The 15,265-nt window shown below is 33.8% G+C and overlaps 1 protein-coding gene across 2 annotated transcripts in view; it reads left to right on the top strand.

The window, feature by feature from the left end:
• LOC124426924 overlaps positions 1–15,265 on the top strand; it is an 87,745-nt gene that overhangs the window by 57,035 nt on the left and 15,445 nt on the right. Inside the window, exons 2-4 of one of the 2 annotated variants that reach the window (XM_046969200.1) lie at positions 579–1,236; positions 3,853–4,086; positions 4,384–4,904. In XM_046969200.1, the coding sequence (XP_046825156.1) occupies positions 579–1,236; positions 3,853–4,086; positions 4,384–4,904 (1,413 nt within the window). Of the gene's footprint in view, positions 1–578; positions 1,237–3,849; positions 4,087–4,383; positions 4,905–15,265 lie in introns of both variants that reach the window. The other variant, XM_046969198.1, reaches the window with a different exon arrangement.

The following is a 15,265-nucleotide window of genomic DNA, read 5'->3' as shown; positions in this document are numbered from 1 at the left end:
ATTTTAATAAGAACATTAAATACCTAGAGATTATATATGTAAAATCTATTGTAGAATATATATATATATATATTTCTCTCTCTCTCTCTCTCTCTCTCTCTCTCTCTCTCTCTCTCTCTCTCTCTCTCTCTCTCTCTTTGTTTTTCCATCGTCAATGAATAAAAATTATTATCTTTCATGTCCTATTTCGTTAGGATTAATTAAGAGAAATAAAGAAGAATACTTTTATAAATGTTTGAACGCCATCTTGAAAAATTTTCGTGTCATAATTAATCGTTACATTCCCTCATCAATATCGCGAAAAAAAAAAAATATATATATATATATATATGTTATTCGTAAAATAAAGAAACGATTGAGGTGTATCAAGGGGATATACTTATCCAGTTGTTCTCTGTGACAAAGGCGCAAAGAAGAATCTTCTTCGTTGTTAATAATAAAAGGATCGTCGGTACTGGCTGTTCTTCTGTGTCGAAAAGAAAAAAAAAAAAAAAATGGAGAGAAAAAAAAAAGAAAAAGAAAAAAAAGAAGATCTTTCTTTTCTCCTTTTAAGAATAAAGTTAATCCAATTGTTACAGGTGAGGAATTGGTAACGGTGACTCCGTCGAACGGAGGACAACAAGACAATTGGAAGGTTCAACAACAACAACAACTACAACAACAACAACAACAACAACAACAACAACGTTCTCGCGGACAGTTACAAGCGGTGAATAAACGAATTCGTCCGAGCCCGCCCCCGCCGCCGCCGCCGCCACCACCGCCTCCGCTTATATCTTGCAAGGTCAATGCCAAGGATATTGGCAAGTATTTTGATTGGCCGAACAAGGAGAATACGCCTGGAAATGCCGTGAATAATAATAATTCAATTGCTAAGGGTGCAGTCAGTAAAAAGGCAAGGAATTTTGTACAAAAGAAGGATCAAGAAAAAGAGGAGGTGGTGGGGGAAGGTTTGTGGAGGCAGGAGGAAGAGGAGAAGGAGGTGGGGAAGAAGGAGGAAGAGAAGAAAGAGAAAGAGGAGAAGAAAGAGGAGGAGGAGGAGGAGGAGGAGGAGGAAGAGGAAGAGGAAGAGGAGTCAATAAACGAAATGGGCTCGAATCTTAGCAGGCACAATGGCAAAGGCCTAACTGGCCGTAGAACACAATCTTCGGGAAACTTGTGCGAACCACCCAAGGGAAAGTTCAATGGTATGGGGAAAATTCTGGTGCCTTGCTCTAGCAGCTCTCAGAGGGAAAGGTCAGTTCTTCGATCGATTTTTAGATACCATTTTCAGAGAAGTTGTTGTTTGGATACAATTCAAGCACGTTTATTGCTTCTTTCTTTTTCTACTCTTTCTCCATTTTTTTTTTTTTTTTTCTTTTTTATACGCCAACGCTCTCTCCTACATGTATATTTCATTTCTCTTACTGATCCTCATTTCTCTCTCTCTCTCTCTCTCTCTCTTTCCTTTACGACAAACCTAAATAGATTATAATATGATTAGATTTGTATGTATTGTACATAATATGTGTATTTGCGTATTTGTCTTCTGACTTACGCTTATAACTATCAATTTTCTTTTATCACTCTAATCGATAAAATCGAAGCAATTATCTATTGATTTAACGATTATATTTAGCTTACATAGATCGTTCGTTCAATTATTTCTTTATTCGTTAGTTCGTTTTTTTTTTCCTTTTTCGTTTCCTTTTTTTTTCTTTTTTCTTTTTTTTTTTTACACCTTCCTTCCTTTTTTCGATTAAATTCGATGCAAAAAAAAAACAAAAAAAAAAAAAAAAAAATAGAGAAAACTAAATCGCGTTACGCACATTGAACCGGATTAAATTGCATTAAATTGCATTAAACGTTATTATATAATTACATATTATACGATAATTCCTGTAAAATTGATCGATCGATCGATCGATCGATCACAATTATCGTATGCATTAAATCATTTTAAAAGTCTATACGACAATCCGTACACACCGAATCGATAATAATTTGGATTATTATATTATTTAACAGCAATAATCATTATGTTTTTTAATGAAACGTTGATTCGTCTATTCGTACGTTCGTTAATTCATTCGTTCGTTCGTTCGTTCGTTCGTTCGTTCGTTCTTATCGGATTTATCGGATTTTGAGTCGGCAAAATATCCATCGTTGATGCTTTTAGAAGGACCGTGAACGATGAAAAAGAGTAAAACGATTATAAAGAAAAGCCGGGAGCACTAGTTAACGAGGAAGCCAAGCTAGACAACATCTAAACGCTTTTTCCGTTCATAATCGACACATTTAATTGCTGTCCGATGAAATGCGATTAACGGAGTTCTCAATTTTCTTCGGTTATAACATTCCGGGCTTCTCTGTATTTTATACCAGATAACGGGTGAAACGATCGTCGTTATTATTTTACATTGGAAATTATTTCGTACACTTAATGTTATCGTTTTACGAATTATCGTAATTAAATTTTGCTATTTTGCCTGTTCGTAATTTTCTTTTTTTTTCTTTTCTTTTTTTTTTTTTGACGACGATTCTTCGAATCGGCCATTTTTCTTTATTTTTGCTTTTCATTAAATAATATCTAAAGTCTCTTGTAATCGACAGACTCGATCAATTCCAATTGGTACACCCGATATATTACTTACAAAGGACATATCTCTCTCTCTCTCTCTCTCTCTCTCTCTCTCTCTCTCAATCTTTCTCTCTTTAAAACCTTCAAACCGGAAACAGATAGTAATTAAAAGAATCGCGCGAGGGAGCATAGCGAAAGAAACCTTTCGGTGGTTCATCTTTTTATCCTTTTCTTCGTTCGACCTAATAATCACTTTTTCACGGGACGGATTTCAAACGGATTACAAACGGATTTTAGGTCATGAATCGGCGCAAAACTCTTAACAGATTTTTTTTTTCCATCTCTCTCTCTCTCTCTCTCTCTCTTTCTCTCACTCTTTCCTTTTTTTCTTTTTTTTTTCCCTTTTTTTTTTAAACAGATTATCTCGATTATGACTAGATTATTATCCAGGCAGATATAATATTCATTAACATCGTATGAACACGTGAATTAATTATTAGTAAACTAATATAACATAATCGTATTTGATATTATTATTATTATTATTATTATTATTATTATTATTATTACTATTATTATTATTATTGATTCTTCCTCTCTCTCTCTCTTTAATTTTTTTTCTCCCTTCCCCTTTACCTTTTAATCATTTTATTAGAACGAAAGACGTGTATCTGATAGTACACGTATCTAATATCGTATATTCCATTAAATAAATATCATCTAGCGAAATGGGTGTCCGGCGCCAAAGGGTGTCTGGGATTATGGCGCGTCATTTCGCATGCCAGTGATTTTCCGTCGTCTCTTGGAAAATCGTGAACAATACATAATACTCCCAAGTGTTGTGTTGCTTAAATAACCAAGGAGGAAGTAGAGTTACAAGGAAGGTTTACTTGTCGGTTGAATCGTTCCTTGTCGTGAGATAATTTAAAGACCCTCTTTAAGGTTGGCCACTCGTTGAACTGGGACAGCTTCTTCCTGCCGTTTAAATCCTCGTTTACATGAAAATCCCCTTAGTTAAAGGGGGTTGCTTTTGGTTAATGAGAATTAAAATATATATATATATATATATATATATATATATATATATATATATAAATAAATAATAATCATATTTTGCGTAAGTCTTGTTATCTAAATTAATACGACTATAACGTTGCTTTCTATTATTTTTTATTTTATAATAATAATAATAATAATAATAACAATAATAATAATAATAATATATATGATTTTCTTGTAATAAATAAAAATTTTATTGTAATATCATAACAATCGTAATGATATTACAGCAGGTATAAGTTTTGTGGCTCGCTACCGAATCATTTAGATGACAAGGATGTTCTGGATGATGATCGAAGAGAGAACAATAATATCATGTCGGATACCATTAGTGGAAATCTCGGAGGTACGTTGCCGCATAAGAAACGATCCTTGGGAGTACATTTCTCTGACGGTGGGCCCACTGGTGCTTTGGATCTTGTTAAACATCGATCACAAGATTCCTTGGACGAGAATGATCCTTGGAGGTGAATGACGTGTTTTAATTAAAAAATATTAAATAAATTATTTCTATATTACTATATATAAAAGTATTAGATATATTAATGTTTAGAAATATAATTATTTTTTTTTTTTTTTTTTTTTTTTTTTTTTTTGTATAATTCCTTTTTTATCATCTTTACCGAATATTTTATTTCATCGTTGAAATAAACATTATTATGATCTTTTTTATCCGTTCCATATGAAATAAAATGTAAATTTAGAAAAAAAAAAAAAAAAAAAAAAAAATCTAATTTATATCCTTATTATCCGGTTGTACACAGATATCAACAGAGCGATTTGGACTTGGTAAGATGCCGACATGGTAATTTTGATTCGGTAAGAAGAAATCGTAGCATCGATACGATTATAAACGATACAAATCGGCGTTGTTACAATCATCGCGAAACATCAATAGAGGAAAGATGCCAACGTAATTCGGATTTGGATCTTGTCGGTACAATTCCAAAGCGCAAACAGGAAACTGCACGTAGCGTTATTTCTAAAGGTATCGACGGTAATACATCGATGGGTACACAATTTCCCGTTACGAACAAATTTGACGTTAGCTCGTCCGACGACGATTTACTTATGCGAGTATTGCATAAACCGGATTGTGAATTGGTGAAACATCGACAGCAGGCATTGAACAAGTGCGTCGATTTGAAACTCAGTAAGCTCGGTGGTGTTGGGAGTGGTACTGGAACCGGTGAACCGCAGGATCAAGGATATGCTTCTGAGCGTTCGCCCGAGGACGAACATCCACCATCGTTGCCTGGACAACCATTTCCAAGTGTAACACCCGGTAAGCGTGTCCTCGACTTATTTCTTCTTCTTATACTTATTCTTCTTTCTCTTTTTCTTTTTTAACCTTCTTTTACATTGTTTCTTATTTTTCCATTTTTCTTTTCCCCTCCTTTTTTTTTTTCTTTTTTTTTTTTTTTATATCTTTCTTACTCGAAGAGATCTCCTTTATTCCTCGCCTCCATTGCCTTCAGCTTTTTCGAGTTCTCTATGTCTGTTAGCATTAAGTAGAACAGCCGGGAGACACAATACCCAAGAAAGGAACATATTTTCTTTCTTTCTTTCTTTTTGTCCTTCCTTCCTTCCTTCCTTTCTTCCTTTCTTTCTTGCTTTTATCATTTTTCTTCTTCCCTCTTTCCTTTCTACCTACCTACCTACCTACCTATCTACCTACCTACCTACCTATCTCATTTCTCCCCTATTTTAAACTACTATAGACTAGGTACACCGAATTCTCAGGATCTTTCCTTCATTTTTATTTATATCTTTGAGAATAGTGAAATATATTTCTCTCTCTCTCTCTCTCTCTCTCTCTCTCCCTCTCTCTTTTTCCTTTTCTGTTCGTTTCTTTTTCCTTTCCTTTTTTATTTATTTATTTATTTATTTTTCTTATTATTATTGTTTTTTTCTTTTTCTCATCCATACCATCACCTCTCCCTATATATATATATATATATATATATATATATATATATATGTTCTCGCTTATGTATTTCCCCTTTTCTTTCACGTTCATTTTTATTTCGAGAGGATTAGAACTGCTGGGAATATCCCGAAGGATTGTCGAAAACAGTTTGTGAGAAAAATTCGATCTAACCGTACGTACGTTCGGTATCCCTATCTCCCCTTTTCCCCTGTCCCCCTCCCCTCTTCTCCCTTTTCCTCCCTTTTTCTTCCTATATGGCAATTCAAAAAAGGGGGTAGAGATTATTCGCGTATATAAAATAGAACTTTTCCACGTCGAGGATTGTTCGCCCAACGCTAAATCCTGTTTTATTGGAAGGATGCCGGCTCCGTTCGCTTGTTTACAGGCACAGAAAGAGAGAGAGAGAGAAATAGAGAGAGAAAGAGAGATAGAGATAGAGAGAGAGAGAGAGAGAGAGAGTAGAAACTCCTCTACCTTTCTCTTCCTGTCAAACTTTCGAAAATTCAAAGCCCTGCCCGCGGATTTAAAATGACGTCTCACGAATCGGCTTTCGACGTAAAACGGACGGGTCCGGGCTCTCTCTCTCTCTCTCTCTCTCTCTCTCTTTCTCTCTCTCTCTATTTCTCTCTCTCTCTATTTCTCGTCGATCGATCGATAAATTTGACGTAGTTTTATGAAAAATGAAAATCGAACGTCCAGTAAAATGTGATATACGTGATACAACGTATATCGAATTCTTACAAATATTATATATCATTTATACGGCCAAGCAGAATGGATCTTTCTCTCTTTTTTTTTTTTTTTTCTTTTTTAATTTATTTTCCTTTTCCTTTTTTGTTTTTCAAGATGACCAACGAAAAATCTCCATTACTTTTGTTTTATTTCGTTATAGAAGATATTTATTAACAATTTTATTAGCGAAATTTGAGAACGCATCTTTTAAATGTATATATATATATATATATATATATATATGTATATATATATATATATATATATATATATATGTATATATATATATATATATAGGAAGAAAAAATTGATTATGATTGATATTGCTGTCAATTGAAATTATACACTTATATATAATATGTGTGTATGTGTGTATGTGTGTTTGTAATTCGTATATTCGTCGAGTATTATTTTATTATGTTATTAAAAGTTTCATTAAAGATTCACATATATATAAAAAAAAAAAAAAAGGTTAACGAGCCATTAGCTTTAAGTGGAAAATTAAATTTAACAAGTATTACATAAATTTTACATTATATAATATTATGTAATATATATATATATATATATTTTAATCGTGATGGAAGTCGATTTAATGGGTTAATATTATACATGAAAAAAAAAGTTCTTTGGATAAAAGGGAAGAGAGAAGAAAAAATATTGAATATGATAAAAAAAAAAAAGAGAGAGAGAGAAAAGAGAAAAGAAAAAAGAACAAAGAAAAAACAAAAATAAAAGAAGAATAGGGAAACGATGCAATCAATATGCATGTGCGTGCATTATTGGAGCGAGAGAAATAAAAAAAAAAAAAAAAAAGAAAAAGAAAAAAAGAAAAAGAAATAATGCAACGTCCGCGTTATCGTGGACATCGAAATCTTTCAGATCGATATTATTTCATCGGTATTTTCAACAACCACCCGATACCAATATATTTTCTATCTCCACAGAGAAGCCATTTATTTTATCGATCTTTCGCGTCGACTACGACCACGGCTACGACTACGACTACGGCTCCTTCTCGAAACATCGTTTTAGCGCCCGCCATACACACTTTTTTATATCGACATCGTGTTTATCGGCAAGTAAATTTTCTTGGAAGATAGATTCCTTTCTTATAAAAGTATTTATATAAAAAAAAAAAAAAAAAAAAAAAAAAAAAAAAAAAAAAAAAAAAAAAAAAGGAGAAAAAAAAAATAAGAAGAAAATTTATAAAAGGAACGATAAGAGGCCCTGAAACGATAAGGGCCCTATGATAAATCTTATGTGACTACGTTCGAATTCTCGAGTCAACAAATATATTTATTTATTTATTTATTTATTTATTTATTTATTTATTTATTTATTTATTCGTTTATTTATATAAATATATTTGTTACTTTAAATGTCTTTCATATCTTCGATAATTTTTCAAAAGTAACAACAACATCATTTATTACATATATTTAACGAATATCATAATGAATATCATCTATGAATATATAATAATTGTATCCTTTTATTTGTTTTTATTTTTCGAATAATTATTATTATACAAAGTAAAAAAGAAAAAAAAAAACAAAAAGAAAAAACAGATGAAGAAGAAGAAGAAGAAGAAGAAGAAGAAATGGAAAAAAGAAAAAGGAAAGAAAAAGAAAAGAAAAAGAAGAAGAAGAAGAAGGAAGAGAAAAGAAAAGAAAAGAAACTTTCGGTGGAATAATATGCAATTTTTAAAGATCGATTATTTCCTTAGTTCGTGCTACCGTCAAAAGCAACAGAGGAGCCAATTCAAGGGAAGTCTAACTTCGATAGACTCGCTTCGTATAATCTTAAATACACGGATATACACGGATATATACCTACATTCTCTACACACACATACACAAACACGCAAACACACACACATACATACACACAAAAGCATCCACGTACGTACACAATGACGTAAGGAGACACTCGAAATTCGATTTTCTCTCGACGTTTTCGGATTAACGGCGAGTCGATCTTAAACGACGAAGTTTTGACGGTCTGTTATTATCTTCGCATCAGTGCTTCTCCACCTTCCAAAGAGATGATAACGCTTCCGGAAGCTGTGCTTTCTTAAGCTCTCTCTCTCTCTCTCTCTCTCTCTCTCTCTCTCCCCGTATATATGTATATATATATATATATATATATATCTTCATCTTGTTCTTTGTAACAACGAAAGGAAGCATTTCTCGTGACGAAAATTGCTCGTTGCGCGTGCGCAAGAGAGCGAACGAACGAACGAGCGAGCAAGTCGAGTGCACGGTCTTGCTTTAAAGAAAAAGCTTTTCTTCTCAGCTCTAAACGGAAAGTTTATCCTTACCGAAGACAGACAAACTTTACTTAAGACAAACTTTCGACTAACAGTTTAAAACCGTATCCCCAAGTGTGCTACTATGTGTCTGTGTTAAAATTGAATTTTTTTTTCTCTCTCTTTCTCTCTCTCTCTCTCTCTCTCTCTCTCTCTCTCATAGAAGAAAGATAAAGAAACCAACCAAAAAAAAAAATATATATATATATATATATATATCGATCATTCTTATCGATCAAGATTGATAGTCAATCGGATAGATATGGCGATGTAGTATATGAGAATTCGATCGTATTTCACCTCCCCCTGCATCTTCGAACTTCACCCCCTCCCCTCCTCTCCACTCCACCCCACCTCGCCCCACTCCTTGCCTCCCTCACCGATCATTGTTCTTTCTCATAAGTTTTCCTTCGATACCTTTTCAACGTTAACTCGAATCAATTGTTGGGATTCACTTAAGGATAAATATTATCAAAACTGAATGAGATAAACCAAGTAGGTATCGGAATAATATAATAACGTATCTTAGGTATTATTACGTAGATTGTATGTATACTTCTAATTCAAAACTTAAACTGGATACAATAACGTAAGTACTTAAATACGTGGAAGTTGCGAGGAAACTTTATGAGATAATAAGGGTGCCGTTTGTGGCTTCCACTAGGTTTAGATTACTAGACTATAAATTATTGTCAACGTAATCTCTCTCTCTCTCTCTCTCTCTCTCTCACACTCTGTGTGCGTGTATGTGTATATATCTATCTCTCTGTTTCTCACTATCGTACACAATGTATGTACATAGGTGAAAACGAAATATTCTAACCAACCAAACGTGCACAGTAGACAAATGAAACTGTGGATTACCAAAACGTGACGTCATGACTGCAACGAACAGACGAAACGACGAACAACATTCTACGAGAGCTTCGAGATATATATATATATATATATATATATATATATATAATATATTATATATTATATATCTATATACGTGGGTATGTAATATGTATAATAGATCAAACTAAAATGTCATCTTTTTGCGAGGCATGACCACAGCTAGTCCAGAATCCTGGTCCAGATATAAAGCATTGTATATTTTCTTTTTTAAAAATATACAAGGAACTTCTTCCTCCCTCTCTCTCTCTCTCTCTCTCTTTCTCTATCTCTCGCGAGTGTACGTGTATACGTATGTACGTGTGTGTATATATGTATCTCATAAGTTTTGGCACGTAGAAAATATGAAAGATCAGCGTTAAGATCGAGACTCTTCTTTTTATTTTATACCGCTGACGTCGTTCCTTTTCTAAGTCAAGAATCTATGTATTATTGATCGTGAGAGAACGGATCGTCTTATTTCAAAGTGGGTCGCTCACTCGCTCACTCGCTTACTCGCTTACTACTCGCTCACTCGCTCGCTTGTTCGTTCGTTCGTTCGTTCGTTCGTTCGTCCGTCCGTTCGTTCGCTTGCTTGCTTGCTTGCTTGCTCGTCTCACTTATTGACCCGTTTATTCGGGATAGGGTCAACCATGATGTTTCAGTTTCGGTACGTCCTTGCTCTTTTCATACTCTTTATGTAAGTAGTAAGTACTTAGGTACTTACATACCTAGACAATTGTATAGATACACAGATACACGTATACATGCATATATAAATGTATATATATATATCATTTTTTATACAAAAGAATAGATTCGAACGGATGATGTTAAAGTAGTTTCAAAATTTTCTATAATAATTCTGTCAAAGGTTTTTTTTTTTTTTTGTTTCTTACATTCTTTTTCTTGTTTATCACATCCTTCCAGATTTATCGCTCTAATTCGTACGTTCTCTGAACGACTCAATTTCTAGCATATATATATATATATATATATATATGTGTGGTTACGTATGTGTACTTACATACATATGTACTTTAACTATGTACAACACGTATAGACACTTACGTGTACATATGTACGTACGAAATTGCATCATTGAGAGATGAAACTTTTGAAACTGTTTGTCGTAAGTAGTAATGGAAAAATTGTTTGGTAAAGGGTGTGGAAAAGAAAGAGAAAAATAATAGAAGAAAAAGAAAAAGAAAAGAAAGGGAGAAACAAAAAACAACAACAAAAACTAAAATAAAATTGAAATACAAATGGTTGGATGAATATGAACGTGACAAAATGATTTGCATAATCCCCATTTGAGCGTTAAACACGTTTTGGTTTCGAAACTGTACAGTGAATTTCGTGCATTCTCTCTCTCTCTCTCTCTCTCTCTCTCACTCTCTCACTCTCTCTCTCTCTCTCTCTCTCTCTCTCTCTCTCTCTCTCTCACTCATTCTCTAGCTTTCTCTATCTATCTTTTGATTTTGCAGGAATAAAGCTTGAAACGAGCTGGAAAATGAGAGAAAGAAAGGAATGAGATAGGTCGAAAGGGGGTAAAAAGGGGGTGGGGAGAGTACATAAATCGTGTCCTCGTCACCGATTCGTACGAGAAAAACTCGTCGGCAGCTGCTCCTGATATACGACGTCGAAATGTAGCCCAAATATTTCTTTTTCTTTCTTGCGAATAACTTAAAGAGAGAAAAAGAAAACAGAACGAAAGAGAGAGAGAGAGAGAGAGAGAGAGAGAGAGAGATTGAGAAAGAAAGAAAAAAAGAAAGAGAAAGAAATGGGATAAGGGTGGGGGAGAGGAAAAAGAAAGGAAAAATATCATTACGTACGTACTACGAAGCATTGATTCTTTCCTCCAGCTTTTATTTATTTCGATAGAAAAAAAAAAAAAAAAAGAAAAAAAAAATTACGAGAGAGAGAGAGAGAGAGAGGGAGAGAGAGAGAGAGAGAACTTTAAAAACTCAAGGATAGGAGACGATAGATTTTATTTTCACTAGAGGGTAAAAGGAAAATAAATAAAAATAAAAAGATGAGAGAGAGAGAGAGAGAGAGAGAGAGAGAGAGAGAAATAGAAAGATAGAAAGAAAGAAAGAAGAAAGGTAGCTTGCAAACTATTCATACTAGTGCATTTGATTTCTTTATTTCTTTTCTTTTTTTCTTTCTTTCTTTCTTTCTTTCTTCTTCTTTTTTCTTTTTTTCTTCTTCTTTTTGCCGTAAGAAAAAAAAGGCATTTACTTCATAGTTGGTTGTTGGGCGAAGTGGAGGGGATAGGAGCAGGGGAAGAACCACACAAGAGAATAGCTTTCGCGTTCATTGATGTACCAAGTCACGCGAGTCTAGCGATAAAAGTCGAACGAAAGGAGAAGGGTGGATCATTTTTCTCTTTCTCTCCCTCTTTCTCTCTCTCTTAAAAAATATTCTCTCTCTCTTTCTCTCTCTCTCTCTTTTTCTTTCTCTCTTTTTCACTCCTTTTCTATAGGATACATGTAATCAAAATGCATATCGGTCGGATCGATACGCAACAAGAGAGCTTTTATCAAGCTCGACAAGGGATTCTCTCGTATATACATATCTGCATATATAGGTATTTACGTATGTACGTAAGTACGTAAAAGTTTCGACCGAAATGCGAATCTTTTGAGGTCAATGGAGTAATAGATATCAATGGGATTATCTGTTTTTGTTTATTTTTCTTTAATCTTTTTTTTCTTTCTTTTTTTTTTTTTTTTTTTTTTTTTTTTTTATATCATCGATTTCTGGTCAATTTGTTTGAACACGAATTTGATATAGTTTGAGACCCATTCTCAAGTCTATGGAGAACGATTTGTTCTTATATTAATTTTGTCGATAACGTTATCTCACGTTTCAATTTCTCTAAGAGAAAAAAGGAAAGAGATAAAGAGAGAGAGAGAGAGAAAGAGACGAAGAAAAGGCGGGTACAAAGGTGCAAGTAAGGAGCAATTGAATGCTAATGAACGAACGAACGGAAGATAACGCCCCCTTCTCTAAGAACGAAGATAATTGATGCCCTTTGCCTAACCCTTCCCGTGTGCAGTCCATCTTCTATCTTTCTCTTTCTTTTACTGCTTTCTTGCACACATATATACACACACATAGAGAGAGAAAGAGAGAGAGAGAGAGAGAGAGAACGTTCCGTAGTAATTTTCGATCAGTGAACTCTGTTATCAAGCATCTTGAACGTTCTCAATGCGATCCCGTTCTCGAGTTTCTCAACACGAGTACGTATTTTTTCAAGTAATAGTAGAAGTAGTAGTAGTAGTAGTAGGAGTAGGAATTTTTCATTATTCGACGAACATAGATACACACACATATATATATATATATATATTCATATATATGTATGTATTTATGTTCTACTACATAGTGAATATATTTTCAGAATGAAATTCGCGATCCTGACTCTCAATTGACTCGTAAAACGCGATAAATTCAGTATTACTGTATTCATGTACGCGCATTTCACATCTATGTATATATATATATGTGTATATATATATATATATATATATATATATATATATATATATATGTATTAGTGCACATCGAACATATAAATGTTCTAGCACGAATTTCAGTTAATATCGAACTCGCCGTATCATATAGTCCTCGCGTAATCCCGAGTGCGATTTCGTTTCTGGTTGAACGTAAATAAATAAATAAATAGAAAAAAGAGAGAGAGAGAGAGAGAGAGAAAAAACAGAAAAAAGGAGAGAGAAAAAAAGTGAAGAGGAAAGAAGAACAAAATAAAAAGGTCTAAAAAAAAAAAAATGGGTTCCTGTGAAATGGTAAACTAGTAATATATTACTCTATTGTGAATTTGTGGCTTGATCGAGGAAGAAAGAAATATTATTAAAAGGGAATAAATATTCATTTAAATGGCCATAGTGTCACGTTCAATTGTTTGTTTGAATTTATTTGAAAATAATAAGAATATAATGAAATGAAGAGAATAACTTTATATATATATATATATATATATATATATATATATATATATAACATATATAATAAATTAAATCTTATTGTCAGGAGACATCTGTATAGTTCTATGCAATAATCTAAACGCTAGCTAAATTGCAACACCTGCCATTTAGCTGGGCGCATATATGCACACACGTACACGTATATATATATATATATATGTATAGATACATAGAGATAGCATACATATACATAGATATATATATATATATATATATATATATATATATATATATCAGCGCGATACCTGAGGTAACTGAAACGTCGGTACTCTGGAGGCCGCATTGCCAAGGCTATTCGTCGTTAGCCGAACCGCATCGGTGCACCGTAAGCCAGGACTACTTGGGGATATCGGTACGATCCTGAAGGAAGGAGAGGTGAAGGGATGGGAAGAGGATATGATGGGGTGGGAAGAGGAGGTGAAGGGGTTGGTGTGTGCTCGCGTTACCCAACACAAAATTTATGGAAGGGAACATTGGCCGGCCGCGCCTCTCCTCTGATCTCTGTGTGTGTATTGAAGAGAGAAAGAGAGAAAGAGAGAGAGAGAGAGAGAGAGAGAGAGAGAGAGAGAGAGAGAGAGAGAGAAAGAAGGTATCACGATGTGAAAGAAACTCGTTTCCAAAATGGCCGTCGCGTGTCGACAATTTCTCTGTGTCCTTACGAAAACGGAATAAGAATAAGAAGAAAAAGAAAAAGAAAGAGAGAGAGAGAGAGAGAGAGAGGGGGAGGGGGTAAAGGAAGTTGAAACTCATATATTAACTCGATAAAGAAAAATCGTGAGACACGCTACAACGAGTACGATGAACTCTTCTACTAATAATTTTTTTTTTCATCTGAATATCTTTTCTAATTCGAGTTGAAACATAGAGACGTATCTTCTCTCTCTCTCTCTCTCTTTCTCTCTCTATACATATATATATAGTAGTTTTACAGATAAATATTATATATGTAATTACGAATGTAAAAATGTAGAAAAACAAGATGATTTATTTTTCCGACATTTCTCGAGTCATCTATGTCATAGACAGAACGCTACCGGATCCGGTCATTGTAGGGCTGTAAGAGTATAAAAGAGGGATACGTTCGGTAAGAGACCCTTTCCTTCCCACCTTGCCTCTCTACTAGCGTGATCACATCGTACCACGACGTTCGAACGACCGAGGTAATTTCGTGGAAGGTTGTTATCGGGCTGAAACGTCGATGAAATAGCCGAGCGGACGTCCGGGCTCTCGCTTCTGTGTTCTACCGTACGGACACGTTATTTCCTCCTCGGTGGCTAATTCATGACCAACCCACTCTCTTTCTCTCTCTCTCTCTCTCTCTCTCTCTCTCTTTCTCTCTCTCTCGATTGTTCTCTTTTTATTTCTGTAGCAATCGTAGTCGATTTTCACGATAGTAACAAAAAATGATTGTTCCTATTTCATTTCTCTCTCTCTCTCTCTCTCTCTCTCTCTCTTTCTCTCTCTGTTTGGAAAAAGAAGAAGAAAGAGAAGAATATATAGAAAAATAAAAATAAAAGAAATAAGAACGAAATTTGAATTCTGAATTAAATCGTAACAAAAATTCGAATTTTCGTACCGATGACAAGTAACTTTTGTTATTTATTTTTCTTTTCTCTCTGGAAAGATGAAAAAGAAGGAAAATAAAATGGAATAAGGACGAAATTTTAATTCTAATTAAATTCTACAAAAAAATTCGAATTTTCATTATAGTAATAAGAAATGATTGTTATTTATTTCTTGTCTTTCTCTCTCTCTCTCTCTCTCTCTCTCTATCAAAAAAAAAAAAA

Source organism: Vespa crabro, chromosome 9, assembly GCF_910589235.1.
Source record: "Vespa crabro chromosome 9, iyVesCrab1.2, whole genome shotgun sequence".
Lineage (NCBI taxonomy): Eukaryota > Metazoa > Arthropoda > Insecta > Hymenoptera > Vespidae > Vespa > Vespa crabro.
Note: the sequence above shows the minus strand (reverse complement) of the source record. Positions and strands in the feature narration are given on the sequence as shown.